Genomic DNA, 27,753 nt, shown 5'->3' on the forward strand with positions numbered 1-27,753 from the left:
ATAGTTACAAAGTAATTTAGGATAAATTAATATTTGCTGTACAGCACATCATGCAGCAGGCTGACAGGTGAGAAGCATCCCAAAGCAATTAATTATTTAATAAAGTACATTTATTCATTGATGCTGTTATCTAATAGCTTCACACCCACGTGATGTGCATATAATAATCTCATTTAACACTTAGTGAACCTTGAACATTTACCACGTCATGTGCCATGTTTATCAATCATGCTTTAATTTTGATTATCGTACCGGAAATCACATCACCTCATTCCGGCTCAATTGACGTAGCGTCGCTGACCGCCTCGGCAGAGAAAAGCACGGCTGTTGCGCGTTGTGTTTGGTACGGGACACGGTTGTGTACTCTCTCAGGACTAAACAGTCGATATCAGTGTAAATACTAACATTATTCCGCTTAGCAGCACACAGGGCGATGAATGGTAAGTCAGCGAACGGTACGGCGGGAGGAATGGCCTGTATCGAGGGTCTTCCCCCGCTGCCGAAGAGCCTGAGCGGCTTGCTGAACTCCAGCGGCGGCTCCTGGAGAGAAATGGAGAGGATGTACGTAAAGAAGACCATGATCCAGGACGACCTGAGCAGAGGCAGGAACAACGCCGACAACCTCCTGGCAAACAAGCCGGCCAACCTCGACGCTGCTCTGGCTCTTCTGCGGAAAGAGATGGTAACATTTTAGACAGTCTTTATGTAGCATACCCCACCGAAAGATGGTCTGACACTTGAACTGATGATTTTAGGTTTAATGACAATCCCAAAACCAACGTAAGAGCTGGGTACAAATCACAAAACAAACAATATATTAGCCACCTTACATAGCTTAACATTAGCTCGTATTAAGCTAAAGCTAACTCAATTAGTTAAACAAACAGTAATATAACGTTACGTAAATTACTTTAAGAACTAACCACACATTAATATTACACTAAATGCTAACCTTGTGCCTCTTCGGGGGGTGCTAAAATATTGCATTTTTCCTTCTTAGTTCTTTCATCTTACTGTTTATCTTTTCTGTTTATCTTTACTGTTGCGTGAAGCAGGAACTGGGCGAGTACCAGAATGCCGCCTTCAAAATAAAAGCCCTTCTAATCAAAATAAGAAATAAGGCACTACAAACCTGAAACAGATCAAATATGTAATAAAAAACATATTGTAACAAAATGATGTTCAACAGGGCTATCTTTTCTTTAGAGCTAAGACATAAATTGGGTTATTTACACTCCCACCAAAATTATGAATGTTTCATAATAAATGATATGAACTATGAATAATTTTCACATTAGGAATGATAATGTTTGCTTACAGTCATGGGCTTAAGAAGCCTCTAACAACAGAACTAACTTCTGCACTGGTCGCTCTAATATGGAACGTGTACCAAGGCGTTCACCCTTCTTGTTCAGTCTTTTATCTCCTACTGAGATTTTCACTCTCCTTACAAGTCCATCTTTACCACTGACAGTCTCTAAGACTCTTGCGAGTCTCCATTCACTTCTGGGTAACAGTTCATCAATGTCCATCACTACATCACCCACTTGTATATTTCTCATCGGCATGTGCCATCGTTGCCTTGTGGTGATGTTGTGAAGATACTCCCGTTTCCAGCGGCTCCAAAACTGCTCTGCCAGATATTGTACACGCCGCCATCTTTTCGCTCCGTACAAGTCCTCTCTGGGGAATGTGCCAGGGGGAGGCAGTGCTATGCTGGATTTCATATTGATCAGATGATTGGGGGTGAGTGGCTCCAGGCTGTCAGGGCTATTTAAGTTATCCACGGTGAGGGGTCGGCTGTTGACTATAGCCATGGCTTCATAAAGTAGAGTCCGTAATGAGGCATCGTTGAGTCTGCCATGAGAAAGTGATAGAGTAGAGTTCAGGACAATCCTGACGGTCTTTATCTGGCGCTCCCACACGCCGCCTGCATGACTGGAGTGGGGTGCGTTCATGACAAAGTCACACTGCTTTTGTGACAGAAATGTACAGAGTCTCTGTGTGTCGAGCTCCTGTAGAGCTGCCTTGAATTCATTCTTTGCGCCAACAAAGTTAGTGCCTTGGTCGCACTGGATTTGACGGACTGCACCTCGAACAGCAATGAAGCATCGCAGGCCGTTGATGAAAGCATCGGTGGACATGTCGTCTAGCATCTCGATGTGGACGGCCCGTGAGCAAAAGCAGGTAAAGAGCAGGCCATATCGCTTATGCTGTTTTCTTCCCTCTGTAGTGACAAAAGGACCAAAACAGTCCATACCACAATATGTGAATGGTGGGGAGGGCTCTACACGTTCTGTAGGTAGGTCACTCATTCTTTGGCCCTCTGGAGGTCTCCTGAGCTTACGGCAAGTCACACACTGACGAATGTATGAAGCAACTGCTCGGCTCATACCAGGGATCCAATAGCCATTGGATCTGATTTCATTTGTGGTGAAGCCTTTTCCCTGATGTTTTGTCTTTTCGTGGTTGTGAGCTATTATTAGTTTTGTCACATGATGCTCTTTGGGGATGACAATCGGGTGTTTGAATGAGTCAGCAAGGGATGAGTGGCGGAGTCTTCCCCCAACCTTGAGGATACCGTCCGTGTCTAGAAAAACATCAAGGCGGTGCAGTTTGTTGCAATGTGGTAGTTGACTTCCTTTGTTTAACAGCTGGATTTCCTTCTCATATGCTTGACTTTGCAGGTCTTGGATTATGACACGTTCAGCACTTTCCTGTTCACTCACTGTAGAATGAACACATGATTTGATTTTCTTAGCCCGTCGCAGAAGGCGGGCCACAGCCTTGGTGGCTCGGGACCATGATGAGAACTTGGACAGACGGTCGGCAAGACTCACTGGTTCTGTGGTTTTTGTTTGCAGTGTTTGTGACCTTTTGATTTCTGGATCTCCTACGCTTAGGTCCGGTATTACATCCCTAGGTGCAGGTATTTCCTTTTCCCAGAGGAACATGGGACCAGTAAACCAGTTGGATGTGAGCAGTTCATTTACAGTTTTTCCCCGGGATGCGCCATCTGCTGGATTCTTATCTGTGGGGACATAAAGCCATTGCTGGGGACTTGTGCTATGGCGGATCTTCTGGACCCGGTTGGCGACAAAGGTGTGAAAGCGCCGTGCATCATTATTTATGTAGCCTAAGACTACCTTTGAGTCTGTCCAGAAGTACTCTTTCCCATCAGCATAACCAAGTTCCTCTCTGAGCATATTGCTGATGGTGACTGAAACCACTGCTGCAGTTAATTCAAGCCTTGGTATTGTAGTCAATTTTGTGGGAGAAACACGGGCCTTTCCTATCACAAGAGAACAGTGAATCTCTCCTCTTTGGTTTCTGACTCTCAGATAAGAGCATTGTCCGTATCCACTGGCGCTCGCATCTGAAAAGTGATGCAACTCTGTATCTATGACCTCTCCAAAATTGGCAGGTACATAACATCGAGCTATGTTTACTTTCTGCAGGTTGGCAAAGTCGTGACGCCAGCTCTCCCACCGTGGCTTCAGCATCTCTGGTAGGGGGTCATCCCAACCAATACCTTGGTGACACATTTCCTGTAAGATCCTCTTTCCTTTGAGAACATAAGGCGCAAGGAAGCCGAGGGGGTCATATATGGAGGCAACAGTAGACAGTATGCCTCTACGTGTCGCTGGTTGGTCTTTCAAGGTGTTGTTGAATCTGAAACTATCCCCCTCTATGCTCCAGTGAATCCCTAGTGCTCGCTCCAGCGGTATAACGTTGAAGGTCAAATCCTTTGTCTTAGCATCTATCGCACATTCTGACGAGGGTATACTCTGTAGAACAGCATGGTTGTTTGACACAAATTTATGAAGGCGGAGACCACCTTTGGCACATATCTCTCTTGCCTCGTGTGCCAACCGAATGGCCTTTTCCACCGTGTCTGTACTTGTGACTCCATCATCCACATAAAAGTCTCTGGTGATGAACTGGGATCCTATTGGATGTGAAAGACTGTTTTCCTTGGCTAGATATTTCAGGCCATAGTTCGCACAGCCAGGGGATGACACAGCACCGAAAAGATGTACCTTCATTCGGTATTCCTGAGGTTGTGTGTTTGTATCTCCATCTTTCCACCACAGGAAACGCAGGTAGTTGCGGTCATCCTCTTGGACATGGAACTGGTGAAACATTTTCTCTATGTCACACATGAGAGCTATGGGATGCTGTCTGAACCGTATGAGGACGCCCGTTAGGTTGTTTATCATGTCTGGCCCTGGAAGAAGGTGATCGTTGAGGCTTGTGCCGGCGTGCTTTGCAGAACAGTCGAACACGACACGCAGTTTTTCAGGCTTTTTAGGGTGGTAGATGCCATGATGGGGAATGTACCATCGTTCACCGGGAGTTCCATCTTCGCATACCTCCTCGACATCACCTCTCTCAATGATTTCTTTCATGTATGTTGTGTAGTCTCTTTTATATTTCTCATCCCTGTAGAACTTCCGTCGTAGATGACTGAGCCTGATTTCAGCGAGTTTCCTGTTGTCAGGTAAGTGTGGCCGTTGCTTAAAGGGCAGAGGCATCTCATAATGTCCCTGGTCATTTTTCCTTATGCCTTCATTTAGTTTGCTCAGGAAAAGAAGATCCTCTTGTGAGACAGTCTTGTCGTTTCTTTTAGTGTCCTTAAAGTCCGACTCCAGGACACTTATCACATCCATCGGTGTTACTGGAGGGAGTTCCTTTACTGTGACTCTGTGACACAGACTAGCGTCTGTTTCATCAACGCATGGTGTTGAGCAGCCAACAATGCTCCACCCCAAATCTGTAAGAATGGCATAGGGCTCGTTGTCCTTTCCTGTTAATACCTGTCTGGGGGTTAGTGCTCTGGGACAGTTGTATCCAATTAGGAGTCCTACATCACAGCTAAGGAGAGGTGGCACCTTATCAGTGATTGCTGTTAAGTGAGGCCATCTCTTTGCTGTTTCATGAGTGGGTATATGGTCACGGTTCCCAGGAATGCAGTCTTTTGTATATGAAGGAGGAAGGTCGATGTGAAAGCATGAGTTGTAACCTCTCACACGGAGTCCAGCCACCCTTTGACTCTTCATGATCATGCTCTCTCCGAGCATAGTGGTAAGTTTCAGTTTCACCGGGTGGGAATCTGTTTGTAGTTCATTACTTATTCCATTGTCGATGAAGGTGCTGTCACTTTGAGTGTCTAATAATGCATAGACGAGCTGTTCCTTAGATGGGTTTGTAGCAGAGGACACCCATACAGGGACGATCATGGAAGTGCTGCATGACTGACCCCCTCTAGTGACGTTGAGTGCCATGGCTGCTGTGGTTTCGTTTACTGTGTTTGAAGCTGTGTTCACATTAGCTACAAGTCCTTCTCTACCTTCACGTCCTCTGTAGTTCTCATCATGGAGACAGGTAGGATGTCTTCCCTTGCATATATCACAAGTGTGGCGGTGACGACATTCCTTGGCAGTGTGACCGGGTTTCACACATCCGTAACACAGCTTATTGTCCTTCACATGTTTTCGCCGCTCCTCCAGAGACTTTTCCATAAAGTCTGCGCACTTTGGGAGTTGATGCTTGTCATCTTTGCACCACATGCAGGGGATTCTTGATTTTCCACTGCTTGATACTGATTTAACACTGTTTATGGCAGTTTGAGTGTTGAAGACATTGGCTTTGCTTCCCTTTACTTCCTTTGTGTTTCTTTTGTCCTGGAATGAGTTAGAAGAGTGAAGAGCATGTAGGGAAGTGACTGGATTGCATGCTATCTCTGCTTCTACTGAGACAAAGTTAGCGAAATCCTCAAAGGTGGGAAACTCCTTACCTCCCATGAGGGCTGTTGTGACCTGACGATTCCAACGGGATGCTAACCAGTCAGGAACTTTCTGTATCAGCCTTTGGTTTTCTTCACAGTCACTTAATATTTCTAGACCCTTTACATGAGGCATGGCTTGCAGGCAGGCATTTAGGAAGTCTGAGAATGTTCTTAATCCTTCTGCATCCTTTGACTGTATTTTTGGCCATTTTGCCAGCTTGTCCCTGAAAGCTCGTTGGATGACAAATGGCTGACCGTAGCGTTGGTTGAGCTTATTCCATGCATCTCTGTATGCCTCATCATCGTTTCGATAAAAGGTGCCTTCAAGACATTTGAGAGCGGGGCCACTGATGTGCTTCTTCAGGTAATAAAGTTTATCAGCTGAAGAAATACCTTTTCTGTCTACAAGTGACTTGAATGAAGCCTTCCATTCAATGTAGTGGATTGGATCTCCACTAAACACTGTGGGCATTGGCATCGGGAGTCTGTTTATGGCTATGCTGTCTTGAATTGCTTGGGCCAGATAGGACACGTCTGTAGGGGGTGCTGGTGCGACAGTGTGAGGGTTTTGGTGGTATACAGGGGGGCTCTGTTTAATTTCTCTGTCATAGATATCCAGTCTGGCACGAGCTGCCTCCATGTCCCTTTCTGCTTGTAGACGCTCTAATTCAGACCTCTGCATGTCTAATTCCTTCCTATGGTGCTCCTCCATTATTCTTATTTTTTCCTTTTGCTTTCTTTCTTCTTGCATTACTTTGTATTGAGCCTCCCTTGCAGCTAGCTCTGCGGCTGCATCAGCCCTTTTTGCAGCTATGCTTGTTGATTCAGAGTGGTGACTGGCACCTGACAGAGAGGCAGTACCATATATGGAGTAAGCATAGTCATGGGCCAGTAGCTGATGGAGCTGGTGTCTTTCACGCTCTGCATCAAAATAGCCATCTATTGCTGATAAGCGTTCATAGACTATTTTCATAATGTCTTTAGTTACAGCCTCACATGCATCTATTTTGCGTCTTAGTTCAGTAGATGGTGTGGCACGCTCTCTTATTTCATTGTAAGCTCTCATGAGTCCATCTTTTCCTTTTTCAATGGTGTCTGCCATTGCAGCCAATTCTGTTTCTGATATGTCTTTCTTTAAATTTTCTTTGGATTTTCTGATTTGAATTTTCCATTGTTCATACATGCTGAGCAGTCTTTTTTCCTTTTTACTCAATTCCTCCTTTTGGTAGGCTAGCATTTTCTCTGTGGGCACACTAGGACGTTCTGAACGACGTGGTAATGCTAACCCATCAGTGTCATCCATTTTGTGTTGAAGCTCAGCTAGTCGTTTTTCTCTGCTTTCAATTGTCTCCTTTAATTCCTGCCTTGATACGTCTTTATTTTCCTCTTGATGTAGTAAGCTCCTACTTTCCTGTATTTCCGTTTGTAGCTTGTGTATCTGTTCCTTTATGTCATCCATTTTGAGCGTAGTTGTATTCCTTAACGTCTCCTTTGACCATACCGTTCAGTGCTGCCACTTGCTGCTCTGTGTGCCGTGCCGTCGTATCGTGGATTACATAGGCAGCATGGTGTAGCAGGTACAGGCGAAGCTCTTACTGTAGCATACCCCACCGAAAGATGGTCTGACACTTGAACTGATGATTTTAGGTTTAATGACAATCCCAAAACCAACGTAAGAGCTGGGTACAAATCACAAAACAAACAATATATTAGCCACCTTACATAGCTTAACATTAGCTCGTATTAAGCTAAAGCTAACTCAATTAGTTAAACAAACAGTAATATAACGTTACGTAAATTACTTTAAGAACTAACCACACATTAATATTACACTAAATGCTAACCTTGTGCCTCTTCGGGGGGTGCTAAAATATTGCATTTTTCCTTCTTAGTTCTTTCATCTTACTGTTTATCTTTTCTGTTTATCTTTACTGTTGCGTGAAGCAGGAACTGGGCGAGTACCAGAATGCCGCCTTCAAAATAAAAGCCCTTCTAATCAAAATAAGAAATAAGGCACTACAAACCTGAAACAGATCAAATATGTAATAAAAAACATATTGTAACAAAATGATGTTCAACAGGGCTATCTTTTCTTTAGAGCTAAGACATAAATTGGGTTATTTACACTTTATTTTATTTTATCGATAAGAAAGTGCTCAGTTTTTCACCCCTGGTTTATTGCTCTGTCCAGTCGCGTTTAGCCAGACTCCCCCAACAAACTCCGGTAATTTGATGTCGCCTGGCTTTTAGGCAAACTTAAACACCTCTTAGCTCACAATTTAAAACCTTTTACACATTATTATCGTCTTCTGGTAAATTCGGCATATATATAATTTACCAGACACCACATTATTTATAGAAAAAAAACAGCTTTCAGATATATTTCTCGCTCTTTGCAACTGCCCGCTTTGATATTTTTAGTGAAGGAAGAATAAGAGTCGAACAAACCCCAAAATGACAAGTAGTGTAAAGAGCATCGATATCAGAGATATTTGGGGAATTTAATTGTCGCCGATTTTTATCAAGAGAACATATTGATTCAGGATGTGTGTCACTTCTTTATCTAATCAGAATATAATATCGTTTTACAGCACTGGAAGATAAAAGTCGTTTTTTAACAACGCAATCTGGCATTAAGAGCACCATCTATAAGAGAAAAACGGGATCAGGAACAGCTTTGCAGTGGATGAGACAAATTAAGCTATTAGGCTTATGTTTATTCCCAGCTCGATGTAATACTTTTTAGCTTCATTGTGATTTTTTTTTTTAACTTGAACTAGTATAAAATCCTGTAGGGATCAAATGAAAGTTACGACACAGATAGAGATGTAAACAGAATATTCCTCTCATTACACACAGTTTAAGTGCACTCCTTTGCCAGCAGCAAGGATTTTCATGTCAGAACCAGACCAGATTTTTTATTATCAGTCACACTCCTCTCTGGCTCCTGGACAGTAGTCAGTTTCTGCAAAGCATATCCAGTGATTAAGAAGAAGAATGCAGCTGAAACTCTATCCTTTTGCTGTTTGTATTTTTGTTACAGGCTTTGCTAAATCCTATTTCTGCTTCATGTGCTTTACTCTACTTACAACAAGTCTCCAAGCGGATTCTTATTGCTTTATTGTTGTTAATGTATTACTATGAACTTGTAGCTCAGATTGTCTAAGAAGTTGTCCTTGTCCTATATTTTAGAAGCTGTGTGTCCCATCCCAGTTTACAGAGAACAGTGCTCAGTCTCAGCTGTTTGAACTGACACTGACTTGCATGTTTGTCCACTGATTTGTTTAGAAGACAAAGCAGTGACCCTGAGTTCATACACACTGCATTGTCAGCTGAGTGGTATGCAACAAAAAATGCACTTTTCAACCTTGCTGATAGTCTTTTATTGGCCTTGAGTTAGTGATGTCATAGTGTCAGGTAAGGCTGCGACAAATTATTTTGATTAATGACTCAGTCTGTCAGTTATTTTTTAATTAATTGATTAATGATTTTGTCTATGAAATATATATGAATATTGCTCATCAAGTGTTGCCTGCTTTGTGGAACCAACACTTAAAAAACACTGATGTTCAATAGACAAAAGAAAAAGCAGCCAATCTTCATATTTTAGATGATGGAACTAGAGAATGTTTGAGTTTTTCCTTGATAAACCACTTTAACCATTCATTTTTCAGTTGATCATATAATTGATGAATCAAATAATTGTTTGAACACTGATGTCGGGCTGTTAATGTCATTTTCTTTGTAGTTACCGGTAAAACTGAAACGCTGAAATCAGTCGAAAATTGATTGTTGATCGACAGAAAATTCAACAGCCAATATTTTGATGATTTATGAATTGTCAAGTAAAAATGCCAATACAAAATGTCTTGTTCCAGCTTCTTAATTGTGAGGATTTGCTGCATTTCTTTGTCTTATTTGAGAGTCTCTTTGGGTTTTAGACTGTTTGTCAGACAAAACAAACAATTTGAAGATGTTTCCTTGGGCTTTTGAAAATTTAATGGATATTTTCTGACCTTTCAATGACAAAACAATCAATTAATTAAGAAAATAATCGGCAGATTTATAGATAATGAAAATAGCTGATTGTTAGATGCAACTCTAGTTGTTTGGGCTTTAATCACAGTTCACAAAGAAATATGTTGCATCACTTTTATAAGCATTGAGGACATGCTGATTTCTCATTCAGCGTAGGTGTTATTGGTTGTCATTAGTCAAGCATGATGTGCTTTCAGTTGATTTCTGCTCTGGACAAGCTTGTGTTTCTCCTTGTGGATGTTTAGAATCAGCAAACTGTATATTTTAAAACCAATGCAGAAAAGTCTATATTCAGAAATGTATCGCGCATTAATCAGGATCTCATTACCGCCCCCTCCAGGTGGGTTTGCGCCAGCAGGACATGTCCCTGCTGTGCCAGCTGTGGTCGCTCCACGAGTCCATCCAGGAGTACAAGGGGAGCTGCCAGGACCTGAGCGCAGCCTCCAGCCTCAGCATGATGGAGAACGGCTACTTCGACGAGGATGATGAGTATTACCCGGAGCCTGGCGCCACTCCCACCGGGGAACAGCCGGACGGAGAGGTTGGAGACGGGACGGCAACAATGGCAGCGGCCAAGAATGGGAGCAGCAGCAGCGGCAAGGACGACAGCTGGGACTCCTTTCACGTCACCATCTGAGGCCTCCGTTCCCAACATTTCTTCTGTAGACAGATACATATTTTGGGGGTAAAAGACTGAGTTAGGCTGGAGGAAAAATCAAGTGGCTCTGGAAAGCTTTTGGCCTCCGAGAAGGGAGTGGTTGGTTAGAGATAGCAGCTTATGGTATCTCGTTACCATAGTAGACTATAAATCTAAAGCTCCAGCTTAACTTCAACTCCTCCTCAGGTGAAACATATACCTGCTTGTGCTGCAGAATGTTTTCTTTTTGTTGTTGTGTTTTTTTGCAGCGTGATCAGGAGCTTCATTTGACTGCGGGGCTGAGCAGTGGGGTGTTTTGACTTCTTAACACCCTGTGAAACACTCTGGAGTTAAGATGGATTGTATTCAAATACTCCAAGACTTCCTATACTCAAAATTAGGCAATATATATATATAGTTCTTTTTATAAACAGCTCTGCTGCTGCTTCTATATCAAGTGGTTTTGCTAGTCAGTCACCCTTTTTGGCCGAACTTTTCTACATATGATGAACAAAGTTTTATTATTTATTATATAATATAAATAACATGATATTTGCTTTCCTTTTACTCTGTGGATGTTTTGTACTGCAGCCCTACCCAGGTACAAGGGTACAGCATTTACGGGTTAGAAATCCAAGAAATTTAGAAGAGGGCGGGATTTCTGAGCCGTCGTCGGTGTAAAGAGACGATCGACTTTTACAGACATATTGACGGAGACGGTGTTTGTGTTTCTTTTTAAGTGGTGAAATCGTTCATTTACATAAATCCAGATGGTCTGGAGAGAAGTTCTCAGACCTCAAGTACGGAGAGATAAGTGAAGCGCTCACACCTGAATACAGTGTAAAAATGTTTGAACGCAGAGGTCGAGGACTTTTCTGCCTTTTTTCGAGAGAGCAGACATTTATTCTGAAAATGTGAAATGTTCAAAATGCTGGAGACAGTTTTTTAGCTGTTTGCATAGAATTTAAACCTGGAAGCTCGGTGTACTAGGCTGCAGATAGTTTACTTCCATGAACATTACTGCGACAGCACATCACGGGCAACTTTGATGTGTCACTGTTTCCTGACTTGTCGGTATGAAAGATTGCATCCATGTGATGGTGTGAAACTATATAGTTTGGATCTTGCAAATTGTGAATAGTCTCCGTTTTAGTTCTGCCTTTTAGTTACGATACATCTACTGAGAAGTTCAAGATCATTCTAGTTTACTACACTTGGATCTTAATTGAATTGTTTTGGCCATCACATTGATAATAACGTTGTACATGCCTTGTACGTTTTTGAGATCTGGAAATGTGGATAAAAAGAAGTCAGATGAGCAGTCAGGTCGATCTCAGCGATTACTTTGCTGAATGCAATATTACCATATTCAATGGAAATGACAGCAGTTCTAAGAGCTGAGAAATATCCTTTGATATAGGTAGCAAGAGCTAACTAGCCAGCATCAATAGGAAACAGGAAATAAACTGGATAAAATGACTAAAGAGCTTATTATGAAGCCCAACGCTGGAGTCAGCCATTCACCATATTACCAGCTTTGAGACTTTTTACTCTTAAAATGTTGCAAACATTTGAGCGACAGCGATCGACTACGATCAACTCACGTAATTTTGCACTTGCTAGTTCGAATGTTTGTTCATTTATCAAGGACGCATTAAAAAAAACAAAACTGCATACATTTGATTAGCTGACGACGGTCTTTGAGTTTAAAAAGTTTTGGTCTTAACAAGTTTGTTGAGCAGCGACACATCAGCCAGGTCTTGTCTGGTCAATGTGGCTTTTCTACACAGTGAAAACACACTACTGTAGCTCTGAACCTGTTAGCAATTATTAATTACGTACAGGGTACTTTATACTTTGTATTTTTACATTAAGATCTTAACCGATCTCCTAGCAACACATACTCTGCTGCATGTAGCTAATATACAGGCTAAAGGCCAGTCTGAACATGTGAGACCTGTCAGAGAGATGTAGTAGGTATTCTCTCAGTGTTTTATTATACCTGCATACCTTCTAGGGGCTGTTTAATTATCCGAGTCTCATCCTAAATAGATGAGCAGTTTTTATTACTCGTCAGTACTCGTCACTAACAAGATTGTAGCGTTTTTAATTCAGGAGAACTCGCCTTCATTGTATGCCTGTGAACAAAACAGAAAAAAAACCCTCCTCCTGTACACTGAAATATGCCCTCCTGATGAATATCTGCTTGCCGTTTTTGAAAAGTGTTTTTTTAGTTGAATCTTTGAACAGAAACGCTCCACAAAGGCAGCCTTACTTCAAACTCTCGGTTGTCTCCGTTGTCCTGCGACAGGCAAAGACATTTGGATGTGCAATACTATAACTCCTACTACATATACGAATGGTCTGCTCCGTCTTCCTTAATATTTAAACTCGACATCAAAGGTCTGTGCTGAACCTGTAGCATGCAACTCCACTGCTGAATACACAGCAGCTGTTCCGTTATTCAAACTACAGATAACAGACTTTATTCTGCCAACACGCACCGTCACTCTGAGAGGGTGACCGTTCATTTTTTTTCAGTATTGTGTTGATTTATTGTGACTGTATAGATCATATGACGTCATCTGTTTGTTGACTTGGTCCGTAATTTCTGTGCTTGTGAAACACAAACCAAAGAAAGTACAGCACTCAACAGTGAAATGTGTTTGGTTTAAGGCGTCGAACGAGACGGCGTCCTTGCTAACTTCTCTAGAATGATTTACTTAAAAGGTACAGCATGCAATGATATCTGATGTCTTGAAGAATGTCTTTACAAGTCAATTTACAGCTGATGAATTGAGTCGGACAGTTACTATAAGCATATTTGTTCTGTCCTTTTTAAGGTGTAACAGTTCACGGTTGCATTGATGATATGCCTTTAGCACACTTGAAAAAAAACTGTTATTTTAAGATGGAAAACACACAGTGTTTGATTTCGTATCACGTTCTTGTGAAAGTGATGTCACTGACTGACAAGTGAAAGTCTAAACGATGCTTCATTTATTATAAAACACATCTGCATTTACACAGCGAGTTTGCAAAGAGCTCTGCAGTGTAATGTCAAAGGAATAGTTTGACCTTTTGGGGAAATATGCTTATTCAAGAGTTGGATGGGAAAACCAGCACTCATGTCTGTAGGATAAACATGAAGCTACAGCCAGTAACTGGTTAGCTTAGCTTGGCATAAATACTGACTATCTTCTGGCCCAGCATCGCCTCTAAAAAATGTTATCTTGTTTGTGTGATCTGTACAAAAACCAAATTATATAAACGACACATAGTTTTTTGGAGGGTTGTGTGCAAGGCTATAAGAAACTGAAGGAGCATATTTCCCAAAATGTCAAACTACCCCTTTTAACAGTTTGATCATTTCCATCCAAAATGTGAGGTCAATTCATCCTTTCCTTCTGATTCAAGTTCTCATCAATTGCAAGAGGTATTCTACCTCTCACACACCTGTCTCATAAACAAAACTCATCACTACCTACTCACTTTACCCCGTTAATATCCGTAATGTATTTGCAAGTCTCTAAATAGAACCAGAAAATGACTTAGAGACGTCGATAAAATACGATGGTATTGGCTCCATCATCAAATATGTTGAATGTTTGGTTTTTTTCTCACAGTTTTTGATGAGCCACAGTTGATTTGTCTGTACAGTAAAGCTGAATCTGTAATATTTGTATTTCCAGTTAAATGACCTGATTTCACTTGATACAAATGTCCGGTGTATGGCTGCATCCAATCACCAATCTGAAGCTTAAAGCACATTTGATTAAACCATTTTTAATCAATGCCGTTAAAAACACACCAGTAAAAAACTTTTCATTGGATGTCTTCACAATTAGTGCCTTTTGTAAAACCTTCAAGTCGCAAACCTGTGGCGTGCTGTTCAAGACGGGGACGAGAATTTGCTCATAACTGTCGATCATTTGACTTGCTTGACATGCATTTGGTTTTTAAAGCTGCTACAAGTAGACCTAGAAACTTTATGACTTTAGCAACCTTCTAAACCCTTTAGTGGTTCAATCAATGCCACAACGCAGCAACTACACATCCAGAAGTGTCCCAGGAAGAGCCTATTAGTTGACGCTGTGGTTACAGATTTGGATACATGTGTAAAAAGATTCCTCCTCATGGTTTTATTCACTCTGATCTTATTCAAGTTCTGCCATTTTTTTGTTTGATGTTTTTTACTCCTCTATCAAAGGCTCCTTTGGCAGTTTGACGAGGGCGTTGGGAGTGGTGAATTTGAGTTTTTCATGCTCTTCGTTTTTTCTCTTGGTTGATGCCCTCCAGAAACAGTACACATTGAACATTAACTACGCAATATACATATAAAAACTCAGTGATTACATTGTTTTTCTTCAAAACAAACTGTCAAGATTCATTTGAGACCAGTATAGTGAGGTACGTCTACACGTAGCAGCTTTAATTTCCAAACATGTACCAGCCTTAAAATCGGTCATATCATTTGCAAAAAAAAAAAAAAGCAACATGGTGCACTCCTCACTTGTTCAAACATTCCAAGTGTTCAGCTATAATTTTGCACTTGCTTGAGGCTGTTCTGTGTGAAATCCCCCCACCCCCCCCAAAAAAAAACTACAACTACCTGCTCCTCTTTGAGTTGGTCTTTATGACACTCCTACTACAACAAACTGAATCCAGCACAAGAGAAATAGAAGTGGGAGCTTTAAATCAAACACCAGCAAATTGCTCCCCTGAAATCATACCATCATAGTGTTTTTCCTATTTCTGCAACATAAAGATTCCCCTTTTTTCATGTGGTTAATGGACATGTGATGATGTCACCTCAGGGGAAGCTTGTGGCAAACTGTTGTCTGTGTTGGTTCCTCCTGATAAGAAATAATCAACTTGAGGGGTAGAAATGATGTTAAAACGTTTGAACACAATTATACCTGTAATGTGTAATTTGATGGTTTTGTTCATTGATAACATGATGTTATACCCACATACTTCCAGCAACTACAGTGGATTCAAATTTGATGTAAATCATAAATGTTTGGTGCGAGTCTCTCAAATGAAAGACCTTTCTTTCTAGAGCTGCCACATTGCACCAATGTCGAACAATCACATGGAGAAATCTGTCATTAGAAACGGCAGAGAGACCAATTTTTCACTTGAAGTGGCCTCAATAGACCAGATTGCATTGCAACCACAGAGACTTGATGTGTTTTGACTAAAGTGAGGGGTATTGCTGCAATCACAGTCACGCCTCAGCGTTCACGCCCATGCTCAAGTGGTTGTTAAAAAGCATTCAGGGATATATGGGACAGATTTGGACATGGGTGCACCAACATAGCAAATGATAACACTTGATTATTATTAATGAGGGAGGGTCAGTGGGGAAATTTTCCCTTTAACATGCTGAAACAGGCTGTGAAATGACACCATATTTCGGCTACCTAAAACTATCTTTGCCTCCCTGAAAACAGCCTGGAGTTACATAAAAACACATAGAAACGTCATTTTAAGACAAACATATTGACCTGTGTCGAGACCTCGTTTTAGTCAGTTGGATTTTAGCACATGAATCAGTCAAGAACAGCTGTTTTTACAGACAGTTATTAGTTATTACTGAATATACATTCAGATTATAATCCACCTTTTCTAATTACTGGCTTTAGCTGTTAAATTGGTTTGAATCTGTCTAATTTAATGAGATACCGGAAAAGTGAAATGTCTTAACTTCATATTTATACTGTATATCGTTCATCATAATCATTCATTAAATCACAATTATAGTGAAAAGAAGGTTTTAATGTGTTTTGTGTTGCATAGACAAAATGAGTTTTCACAGAGAACATGTGAAAGCTGTTTTTACCGTCCACCATTCCTCCTGTTGTTTAACCCGTGAATGACCATACTACTGTTTCTTTGGACGATAGTCTCAATGCTCTCTTATCATAGTTATTATACTGATATGAATTTAATAAAGTGATTCCGTTACGTTTCAAGTTTGGACTCAACTTTTTTCATTCTTCTACATGAAACACACTTTGCAAAATAGAGCCTTTTCTCTGCAGATTTTTGACTAAACACTTCATACAAACCACAGCTGAGTCTGGTGGGAATGTTGTATATTAGTTTTGTGTTGGACAAATTGAAGTTTTGACCTGATGGCTCTATACCAGATGAAAAGTTACACAATCACCAAAGTTATTACAATTCAACCTCACGGGAAGATGAATGTTTGTGTAAAATTTCATGGCAATCCATCCAATAGTTGTCGAGATATTTCACTCAAAACCACAAATATGAACCTTAAAGTGACACTAGAGAAAAAAGGCAGGAGGTCACCAAGTTATTAGGGTTTATCCTCTGAGAACCATGAATATCTCTACAAAATTGTTGCCATCCTGCTACTGTGGTTAAAAATGATAAGACAAAATATCAACCATCATCTTCCCCAAAATCCCAACCAGCCCCAGTAAAACTCTACAAGACACAACTCTCACAGACCAAAGTGCAGTCTTCTTCTCCCTCCTCTCTCTGCAGCGTTGCCCTACTTCTTCTTTCTTTTTCCTGAATGCATCTCACTCTGACCTGCATTTAAATGCACCGATCTGCATTTTGGGTCTGGAATTAGCTGCCATGCTGGTGCAGTTCCGCTTTTAATTAATCATTAGGATGCAGCATGATGTGACGGCTTTGATGTAGCAGCTTCTCATGCTGCGAGCTTCAGATGAATTACTGATGATGATAACACTGTTTATATTTTCATATTCAGAGACTCTGTGAATTCTCACCAAACCTCCCTGAGAGACTGAAGAAAATGGGTCATTTCAACTCCATATGTGTTGCAGGTTTTCAGGTGGTGTGTCATGTTAAATTAGGAACTAATTAACAGTGATTAGTAGGATACTGTATACTGAGCATTTACATATCCTGTTGCAATTAACCAGTGATGTAACTAAGTATATTTACTCTATTTTTAAAGGAACTTTACTGAGTATTTCCATTTTATGCTACTTAATTAGAATCAGAATCATCTTTATTAGCCAAGTATGTCTAAACATACAAGGAATTTGACTCCAGTTTAGTGCTACTAGTACTAGTATTTAGTACGAATTACTGTATAGTATATAAATAGTACATAAAATAAGTAGAATTAGCTCCACCCCAACCAGCTATAACATTAAAATGCTGCTTACATATTAATGCGTCAGTAATGGCAATAGTATAATACTGACATAATGAAAAAAAGTGCATTTTTCTAATAATATTTACATACTTTCACTTAAGTAAATGTTTAATGCCTTTTAAGACTTGAAACAGAGTATTTTTTGCATATTGTGCAACTTTTATTTAAGTAAAGAATCTGAATATCTGAATACTTCTCCCACCACTGCAGCCTAAGTAATCCACTGTCACCATAGCAACCCTTACATATAGTATGTGGCAGTATAAAAAAAGGAACATTAAGTCAGTCAAAACAAATGAAATCTGGTCTTATTTCTGTCCCTGCAACACCAACCAATAAGCTTCGGACTCAAACCGCCAGCAGCGAATGAAAGAACAACACCAGCCCTATATATCAGAAAACAAGTGTTCATTTAAAAGCTTTCTAAAGGGGCTTTTGATATTTCATTTGCGTGGAGGCTTTCTATACAGACAGTTGTGCAGTGTGCATCATTTGAAGCCCATGTGGCTTTTCTCTCTCTCTCTCTCTGCTCTGCACTCCGGTCTCGTGCTGCCTGTCTAAGCGTCTGTTGGGAGATTAGAGCAGATTAACATAATCTTGACTGAGAGAGCAAATCCAAGGTGCACATCACTCTCTCCACAGGAAGGGAGGGGTTGCGACAGACTGCCGCATCCGAAGGCTTGTGGAAAGGCTCGTCTGTCACAATAACACAGACATACATGAAAGCTGTGCTTCCAATGATTTAGATGGAAAACTCATGTCTGATTTCTGATCTTTTGTCAATAAATATTAAATGAGTCATCTTTTTCTCTGTGAAACATCTCCAAGGTTCAATTTCTATTATACTGTGTTCCTCTGTACCACATAGAGGTAGTAATCTAGAAATACTGTTCAACATGAAGCCAAGTCTCCTGTTAATCTAAAAGAGAAATCTGACCTGTCTCCTTTCCTGTATGACTTGTAGAATATGTTCTTAAACTGTGTTTTATCTCAGACTACAATGATTCATGACAGATGCCCTGATACTTTCATTGTAGTGCACCACAAATGTGTTTTTTCAGTATGTGGTTATTTTGTGGTCTATGGTGGTAGGAAGTTGTTTTGGTGTTGCCCATATGACCCACATTAGTATCTGTTTGATTGTATATCTGTGTATAGTTCTCTAGATGCATTCATTTGGGGGAGTTTAATGTTGGGAAGTGGCCCTGTGAGGTCTATGATTACAGGCAGCCACTTGGTGCACCTGATGGTAATAAGTTGATTGACACTCATTGTTGGTGTAAAGTTTAAAGGATCCAACCACAAAACAGAAGGAGAGGAGAGTTGCACACTGAAGAAGGCATAGCTAAAACATTGGTGCATTTTTTTACACACTGTGCTGAAGTTTGATGAAGAAATAAAAGGAACAATCTAACTTTGCCTTGGAGGTTTTAACATTTTTTATTCATACAAAAACCCCAATAAAACAAAAGCACTGTCATTGTTCCTGTCAGTCACACAGCAAATCCAACACAAAGCTTAATTACTTGAATATACAAGTGAAACTATTTCACAGCTCTGCACAGTTTGTGCTGTTTGCACTTCATGTCCTATCAGCTCTTGTATTTGGGTGTAGATAATAGAGGACTGATACAGTAGATGACACGTTGCATCAACTATGACTTCCAGTCTGTACTCACTGGGTAAAATAACCATCAACATGAACAAAAATCTGTTGAGATGTCGTGATTTTTAAGTTATGCGAGTTTACACAACCTATAACGATGACTATTTTGTGCCAGGAGGATAAACTGACCCTCCAACCAACTCCTCTATTTTTCTTGCACTCCAGTCCTGGTAAATGGATGTGAGGCGACTGCTGTTACAGTAATCTGATTAGTCAGACTCAGATTAAACTGCTGCATGCCTCAGTAATTGACCAACACTTTCCAGACTCCACATTTAGAAACTCTCTCACAGGGTTTGTTCACAAAGGTTTCATCCAGTGGGAACAAGATACACCAATATATATAACAAGTGTTGATTTTGTGCATCTCCCACTGACATTTTGCAGTGGATTTGTAAAAACAAGAGTGTATCTATGGCAGAATGAGATGCTGTTATGTTGTTGAGGTAGGTGGAGTTAGAATTTAAGATGATCCAGACTGCATTTATCTCCACACAGACTGGAGCAGGGACCCACCCAGGGTGAGCACACCTAACAAAACATTCCACATGCATGTGCTGTCTCCTCAGCTATTCACAAGCCTACACATACAAACCATCACATACAAATCTGAGCAATCACTTTAAAATGAAAAACATTTTATTTTCCCTTTTCATATCTTTGTATGATGGGCATTTCAGAGTGTACATGACAGCATGTGGCAAACTCGCTCTGCAAGTTTTTTACATTATTTATCACAGAATGTGTGTATCCCTGCCAACATTTCAAGGCTTGTCTTTAATAGAAAGCCACAGCTATTTGAACATTATTTCTCCTTTGACATTTGCAAAAAAAAAAAAAAAAGTTACAAATACAAAGGCACAGGTAAGACACTAACAGTAAGGATTTACTTTTGAAAATCAGAATATTTATGATCTTCTTTTCATATAGGTTTAGAAACAACAAAGCAACAAATGTGGGAGATATTCTATCCCACTGGCGTCTGCTCAAGTGAATTTCACAAATGAGAAAGTTTGTTGTTTAAAGGTGCTAAATGTAATATTTTAACATAAATACCTTTTGATAAATTCCCAAAACTTCTCTTCTTTGTTGAGAAGACTAGCATTAATATTACTGCACTGACATTAATGTTATACTTTAAATTGTGCGTGTGTTGGAAGAGAAGTATGATCTGCTAGAGCAGCTTTAAACAACCTAACAGCAAGACGGTGCTGCACTTACACCACCATGTGTTGTTAATGGCAGAAAAATATAAACGTCTCTTCTTTTAACTTAAAAAAACACAAAAGAGACATGGAGCACTAATGATAACAGTGATATCAGATGGAATAAAACAATTGTTTTCGGTAATTAAACCAGGGTATCACTATTAAACTGATGATATATTGATGCTACGTGCAGCACTGAATGTATCTCATCATCTGCGATGTTATCATTCAATCCAGCAGGGTGAGTCCTCTCCCAGCACAGCTGCCACAGATGGTTTTGTTCAGAAGGAATTCTGTCTTTCGTCACGTGCCCGGCTTTGCTGCACTTCATAATAACGCCACAACTCCTGCAAAGACCCCTGGGGGCCGAGGCAGGTTCAGCTGCCCTTTATAGGTAACTGTGGTGAGAACATACCGCTCATTCCACAGACACTCAGCCTGCTGCGGACGTTTGTTTTACTGACTGAACATTGCTCTGTTTACAGACACACTCCGCATTCCAGGGCCAGTAGGTGGATGTTTACCGGCTGCAGTCAGTCAACATGTTGATTATGATAACAAATATTGTAAATCAGATGTCGGGTCTGACGCCTACAGCGGTTTGGTGTTAAAGAATTTTATGCAACATTCTGTAAAACCTGCCTCAGCCTGCCTTAAAGCAGCAACTGACCAACTAATAAGAATCTCAGTAGTGAGTCTCAGTGCTCCGAGCTGCTCTAAATGTTATTTCAGTGGCTTCACTGTGACAAAAGTAAATAATTTTGGTATGAGAATCATTAAATTTACTCAAAATTGAATGAACAGTCAATTAGTCAAGATAAGTCAGAAATGTCAATCAGCAACAGTTTTGATTATCAAAATAATCATTTCTGCTGCTAGTCTCAGTTTTATATCACTGCAAATTAAATATTTTGGGGTTTTGGACAATTGGTCGGACAAAACAAGAAATTTGGAGACATCACTTTGAGTTCTGGTGTGTGTGGGGGGCATTTTGATGATGATGATGATGATGAGAATAATCGTTAGCTGCAGCTCTAATAGTACAAATATCAAAACAAAATATTGGTTACTGACAGCAATTTTTAACATCAGCTTCCTCACTTCTATCTGGAGCTGCAACGATTAATCGATCAATCAATGAATCGATTAGTTGCCAACTATTAAATCAACTATTTTGATAATTGATTATTCATTTTGAGTCTTTTTTTTCCATCTAAATCATTTCTGATTCTAGCTTCTCAAATGTGAATATTTTCTGTTTTTTCCTCTAACAGTAAACGGAATATGTTTGGGTTGCGGACTGTTGGTTGGGAGAAGGACGTCACCTTGGACTGTGGGAAACAGACATTTTTCACCTTTTTCTGACATTTTATGGACCAAACAACTAATGGATTAATCAAGAAAATAATCAACAGATTATTCCAAAAATGAAAATAATCGTTAGTTGCAGCTCTACGTCTATCACATTGGCACATACAGTTTATAATCTTTTAGCACAGAAATAAACAATGTGAAAGTCAGTAATACAGCACTTATCAACTTATGTCTTCTCACATTTCCACCATGTGTGTTTATGTTTATCTGTGTGTGTGTGTGTGTACATGTGTGAATTAAGGTAAAAATTTCAGCAATGAGCTGAAGAATGCGGAGTGTTGGCTGCGTCTTGTCCAAACAGAGAAGTGGTTATTGTCAAATTACAACCTCAGGGTCTGTGTTTGTGTCATTCTTTAGAGAGCAGCACTGGAATTAGAGCACGTGTAACAGTAATTTAGATCAGCGGACATTCCCATGGCTGTACCTCCTTCTCTTGGGCTTTCTGTGTAAAGTAAGCTGTTCTTGGAATTTCAACTTGGGAGCGTGTTTTCCATATTAAAAACCAAACTGAAAAACAAGATGAGAGCCACTGGCACTTCCTCTGTATCCTTCCAAACAACAGATGTTTTTTTTTTTTTTTCTCTTTTCTCAACTACTTAAGTCTTTGCTGCCTTTCTATGTCCCTTGTAAGTTAAAAGCATCTCTAACATTTTCTTAGAAATAAATATCTCTTCTGCTGCGTTCTGCCTGCGACTGAGCAGTGTCACACTGACTCAATCTGCAACCAGTTCATACAGGCTTTTCATTTGGCCAGTGTCACCATGCAGCATGTTTTCTACTGTTTATGTTATGAAGGTTCATTGCCTCACAAGTTGGTTTTAGCATCCTCCATCACTTGTTTGTCCCTGAGATAACTGACACATGTCTGAGTCTGATGACATTCAGTCAAATGTCATCACGTCCTGGATGCTCCATGGAAGCCTGGTAACAGCCTGAGCCATGCAGGTCTCTGACAGCAGGCCTACACACACAGCCATCAGCGACACACGTCTGCTGCTGTTCAAGATCACTGGAGAAGAGACGGAGGGGAGAGAAAGGGGAGACGAGTTAAGTTGTAAATACACACTTTTCATAGACAAAACCTGCACCTGTATTCACAAATGATCACCAAGCACGCTAGAGAGCCTTTCCTGCAACAATACATTCAGTGAGAATATGATTTTAAACTTCAATGACACAAAGTACAGCAGTTAAAAGATTGGATACTCCAGTACACTTGGCATCAGACATACTGTAATTTTTGTTCTTTATTAATATGAAGTACAGCGACTCCTCATTAGAGCATCAGACCATAAAATCACTCAACAACATCTCATTGTTTGCTGCTTGCAGGGTAGTTGCCAAATACAACAGTCTGATTTATGTTCCCAGAGCTGCTTCTGATGAAACACTGAAACAACAAGAGAAACGTGGACCAAAACCTTTTTTGTTATATAACACATTTATCTCCAGTGTCTGGGTTCTCTGTAGTCTGGAGCACACGAGCAGGGAGATGTTTAAACAAAGGGGGAGTTAGTTGCCACCTGCTGGTGCTTGAAAATATTATTTGAAGAATGAAGTACATTCCTAATGTCTCACAATGTATAAACACAAGATGATGTGAAAGTTTATGAGGAATGTTTCTCAAAATGGGGTATTTTCTTGGTCAATATTGGGTGCATTTGAAAATGTCTTGATCCTAACATTAAGATTGACATAACATCCACAAATACAGTGTGTGACATGTGTTGTCTTATTAGTAGATGTTAGCACCATTGGTCATGTGATTGACTTTTGTAGTATAATCTGATTTTTGTTTTTTTTGCATTTCCTCATCAATTTAAAGCTGTTTAAGCACTTGAGTGAATTGTTGTCTTCAGTTTTAAATGTGTAAGTGTATACATATGTTTGCAGTCTGTGTACATAAATATCTGCTGTGCATGTATGTGTATATGTACTGCGTCTATTAATTAATTATTATTATTTGTTTGTTATTTTTTTGTCTTGTTTTCATGACTTTTAGACTGAAATCAATCAATCAGTTATGATAAATCATTGTATTGTGATGTGGGTGTAAAATGTGCTACGGTGCAGCGATGCTAAAACCCTCCAACAAAATTGTTCCGTAATGGTTCTAAAGATGTTTTCCACAATTTGAAGAGCAATATTTTTTGGAAAAGCACTACTGTGCAGTATGTTTAATATACTACACATTCAAAATGATTGTTTGTATGTTCCATAAGCTCCCATTCAGTATTTTAAATGTAAACAGTTGAGAAATATATACAATATCGACATCCATTTCCAGAGACAATGTCTGAGTAATTCTGTCAACATACTGTCAACAGTGTTCATGGGGACTTGATTCTCAATACAAAGTAGTTCCAAAGAAACCTGTTCATAGTGATCCATGGATTATCCAGAGTAAAATGGACTTTGTTTTAGGAAAAATGTTGCTGTTGAATATTTTAAATGTATTTTTCAATGCAGTAAGTGCCACAAACTAAACTCCACTGACCCCCGTCGTACTGAGGTGGATGCAGAACGTTGGATTTATCAAAACCTGAGCAAATAAAATAAAACTAACCTCTGATAGCCTGTGAGTTTGAGGTGAGCACAAACAGCTTGATGAAGCCCAGACAGAGCGGGGAGTAGTCGTGCTCCCAGATGACAGCAGGGATGAGGAGGACCTTGCCGTAGCAGGACAGCAGCAGGGCTCTGAGGAGCAGGCTGAGCTCTACGGTCCTACCCTGAAGACGACCCACCACCACCCAGAGGAACCACAGCACGCTGCAGCAGAACGCTGACAGCTCTGCAGGACCAACACAGACATTTGTGAAACTCACAAACCACATTAAACAGCAGAGATAGATGTATTTTATTTATACTGTACTCCTGTTCCAAAAGATATCAGATAAAGACAAAACTGTAACTCTATATGGATACGGAGTACTGCTGATAAGATTAGTCCATTAATAGAAAATGAATTAATTCAATTTTTTTTAATTTTACAAAGCTATTTAAACAAGCAGAAATGCTGAACTTTCTCTGGTTAATGTTAAGACATTACTTACTGCTCTGGGAACTTGTGATTGGATTTTTTAACTATTTTATTTTAGATTAGATTAGATTAGATTTATGTTCTATATTTTACTCAAAAATTATCAACAAATTAATGAATAATAAAAATAATCATTAGTTGGAGCCCTACTGCAGGTTTAACAAAAACCATAGATTGACAAAGACTATTCTGACATGATCAATTGTTCTATGCTAACAGCAGCACACACTGTGACAGTGTAACAAACAGCATCTGTCTAACAGATCTGCGGTCTTATTCTCTTACCGAGGGCAGCCAATCCAAACATGCCGTAGAACTCCCATTCCTTGGTGTACCTGATGATGTCAGCGGGGTCGCTGCTCTGCTCAGAGCCATGGAGTGAAGACCACCTGAGGTAGGCCTCACACAGCAGGCAGAACACACACAACTTCCAGTGGATCTGGGGAGGTGGACAGAGAAAAAATGTACAATCACGCTTATATGTGAAATATATCTAAACGTACGTAAACAGCACATGTGTGAGTGTGATACAAACACTGACAGTATAAGATGATTTGTGCTTTTGATAACTTCCTCTAAAGGCCATGTTATGAACACAGAACAACCCTTTTGAAGTTGTAGTGACTAGGTTAGATGGGCAAGAAAGTTCAAGTCATTGAGGATACTTACGTCCAAGCTTGTGTTGAACAAAATGTGTCTGAAAGCCTGCGTCTTGCACAAAATGGCATCAATCAGGATGATAACTGGATCATATTCTATGTACTTGTCCACTGGCTTCTGGCAAGACTCCTAGAGAGAAGAAAAGACACACAGGCCAACGTCAACTGCAGCTACTAAATAATTAGTCCATCTGTAATTTCCATGTTGCTGCTTGGAGATTACACTAGTAGCATTAAAGTTATTGTCCTAATACTTTATGGGACTACTGACTATTAAAAGATCCCCTTCAAATGTGCTTTCATATAAGTGATGTGGGCAGAAAATCCACAGTGTGTAATTTTGTGCAAAAATGTATTTCAAAGTTGATGTGAAGCTTATATGAGGCTTCAGCAGTCTGAGTTAGTCATATCAAGTGGATATCTGACACATTTACAGTCTTTTTAGCATCAAATTCTCTCTTTGTGTTTCCCTGTTGAGCTGCAGTGGAAGTAAAGTAACAAAAAGAGGGAGTTTGGCACTAAAAAGACTGTAATGTTGAGAGATATCTACTTGATTTGACTCATTTGGATGCTGGAGCTTCATATTAGCTTCAGATAAACTTTTAAATAAAATACATGGTCTCAATCACTTACACTGTAAATGCATTATGAAGAGATCTTCTAATGGTCAGTATGAACAGGAGGAATGATTTCAGCAAGAAAAACCTGTTTCAATGTTCATCTGGGCTCCTGGCTGTTGTTTTAAGACAGACTTGAAAAAATGTGAACTCGTCCTTTAAAGCATGTTGCCCAAGTTGCTTATTTCCTGTAAAGCTACCACATTTAACTACGCAATATTTTGACAACCCGGTGACCTCTGCAAGGAATTTCGCTGGACAATGACTACATAACAAAATGACAAAATTATGTATTACATGTTATGTACATTAACCTAGCTAGTTGTATAGCCACTAAAGGCATTTTGTTTTAAAAAGGCTTAACAAGAGACTTCGGCAGGTTCGGTACATCTTAGCTAGCATCCCTCTCATTAACAGTAATGTTACACAAAGCAACTCAAACTCACACATATAGTTATCTTCAGGATCCCGTTGCTGTAGTCCCTGTGCAGCTCCGTCGCTTTTTCATTACATTCAACACACCTATAGACAACTTTCCCCATTCTTCCCTCTGCAAACAGCTACGAAAAGCATGCTAACCATGCTAACCTGTTTAGAAAGACTATCAAACAGGAAGCAGAACAGGTCACAGAATTCTGCCTCCAAAATTAAAGCACAGATGTGTCAGCTTTACTTCCAGCTCAACGTCTGGTGATTGAAGCTGATTTTATCTATTTCTTCTTTGCCGAACTCAGATATTGTACAGTATGTACGGTGAAAGGATTTATTGTGGAGCTGTATTATCAGATTATTATACTGCTATGCTGCACAATACTATACTATACTATACTATACTATAAGGCTACAGCTAATGATTTCTTACATTATTCATTAACCTGACAATTATATCCTCATTGCACTATTATTCATTTGGTTTATAAAAGGTCATAAAATAGTGAAACATGGCAATTTTATTTATATGACATATTTCAAGTTTTACAAGTAAGCTCAATGTGCCTTACATTGTAAAATAAAATATAAAAAATATAGGTATAAATATGACAACATAGGTAACATAAGCAGTATAAATATAAGAATACAAGCATGCATCATACACCCAATGTAAACATACTACAAAGCAATTAAAAACCCAAAAGCAAAAACACCACACAAACAAATAGAAAGTCCTGCCCTATCCTGTAACCAGCTGCATAAGAAATAAGTGCTACCATACAGGTACACACACACACACACATACACACACAGTAATTAACCATAAGCCTGGGAGAATAGGAAAGTTACTGAATGTAGACACAGCTGTGATGGACCTCAGGTCAGCAGGCAGCTTGTTCCAGAGAGCAGGACCACAGTGACTGAAGGCTCCCTCACCGGATCTGGATCTAATTTTGGGTACAGCTAGAAGACCTCTGCTGATGACCTGAGTGGCAGGTTCTGTTGGTCTGCTGTACAGAGTTCCAGCTTTAGCTTGTTCATGTGCCTCTGAGCAGGACACAGTACACATTTTAAATAAAGAATACCGCTTTTTATTCATGTGCAGGTGTTTGTCAAACAAGTAACAGGC

General features: G+C 39.9%; 2 protein-coding genes across 3 annotated transcripts; one reads left to right on the plus strand and one right to left on the minus strand.

Annotated features, from left to right (window-relative positions):
* The first annotated feature begins 141 nt into the window (after nt 1-141).
* Nucleotides 142-16,441, plus strand: fam89a (family with sequence similarity 89 member A). The gene is made up of 2 exons (XM_042390528.1): nt 142-682; nt 10,167-16,441. Exons 1-2 carry the CDS (start codon nt 434-436, stop codon nt 10,461-10,463), a joined length of 546 nt encoding a protein of 181 aa, XP_042246462.1. The 5' UTR covers nt 142-433; the 3' UTR covers nt 10,464-16,441.
* Nucleotides 16,442-21,880: 5,439 nt separating this feature from the next.
* On the minus strand, nt 21,881-26,817 carry arv1 (ARV1 homolog, fatty acid homeostasis modulator). Of its 2 annotated transcripts, none has more exons than XM_042391431.1 (5): nt 26,639-26,817; nt 25,586-25,705; nt 25,202-25,355; nt 24,443-24,667; nt 21,881-22,885 (listed from the first exon to the last, which is right to left on the minus strand). In XM_042391431.1, exons 1-5 carry the CDS (start codon nt 26,732-26,734, stop codon nt 22,758-22,760), a joined length of 723 nt encoding a protein of 240 aa, XP_042247365.1. In that variant the 5' UTR covers nt 26,735-26,817; the 3' UTR covers nt 21,881-22,757. The 2 variants fall into 2 exon arrangements, with proteins under 2 accessions (XP_042247365.1, XP_042247366.1); XM_042391432.1 differs by lacking the exon at nt 21,881-22,885 and adding an exon at nt 23,127-23,266.
* Nucleotides 26,818-27,753: the final 936 nt, after the last annotated feature.

This window comes from Thunnus maccoyii, chromosome 17 (assembly GCF_910596095.1).
Source record: "Thunnus maccoyii chromosome 17, fThuMac1.1, whole genome shotgun sequence".
NCBI lineage: Eukaryota > Metazoa > Chordata > Actinopteri > Scombriformes > Scombridae > Thunnus > Thunnus maccoyii.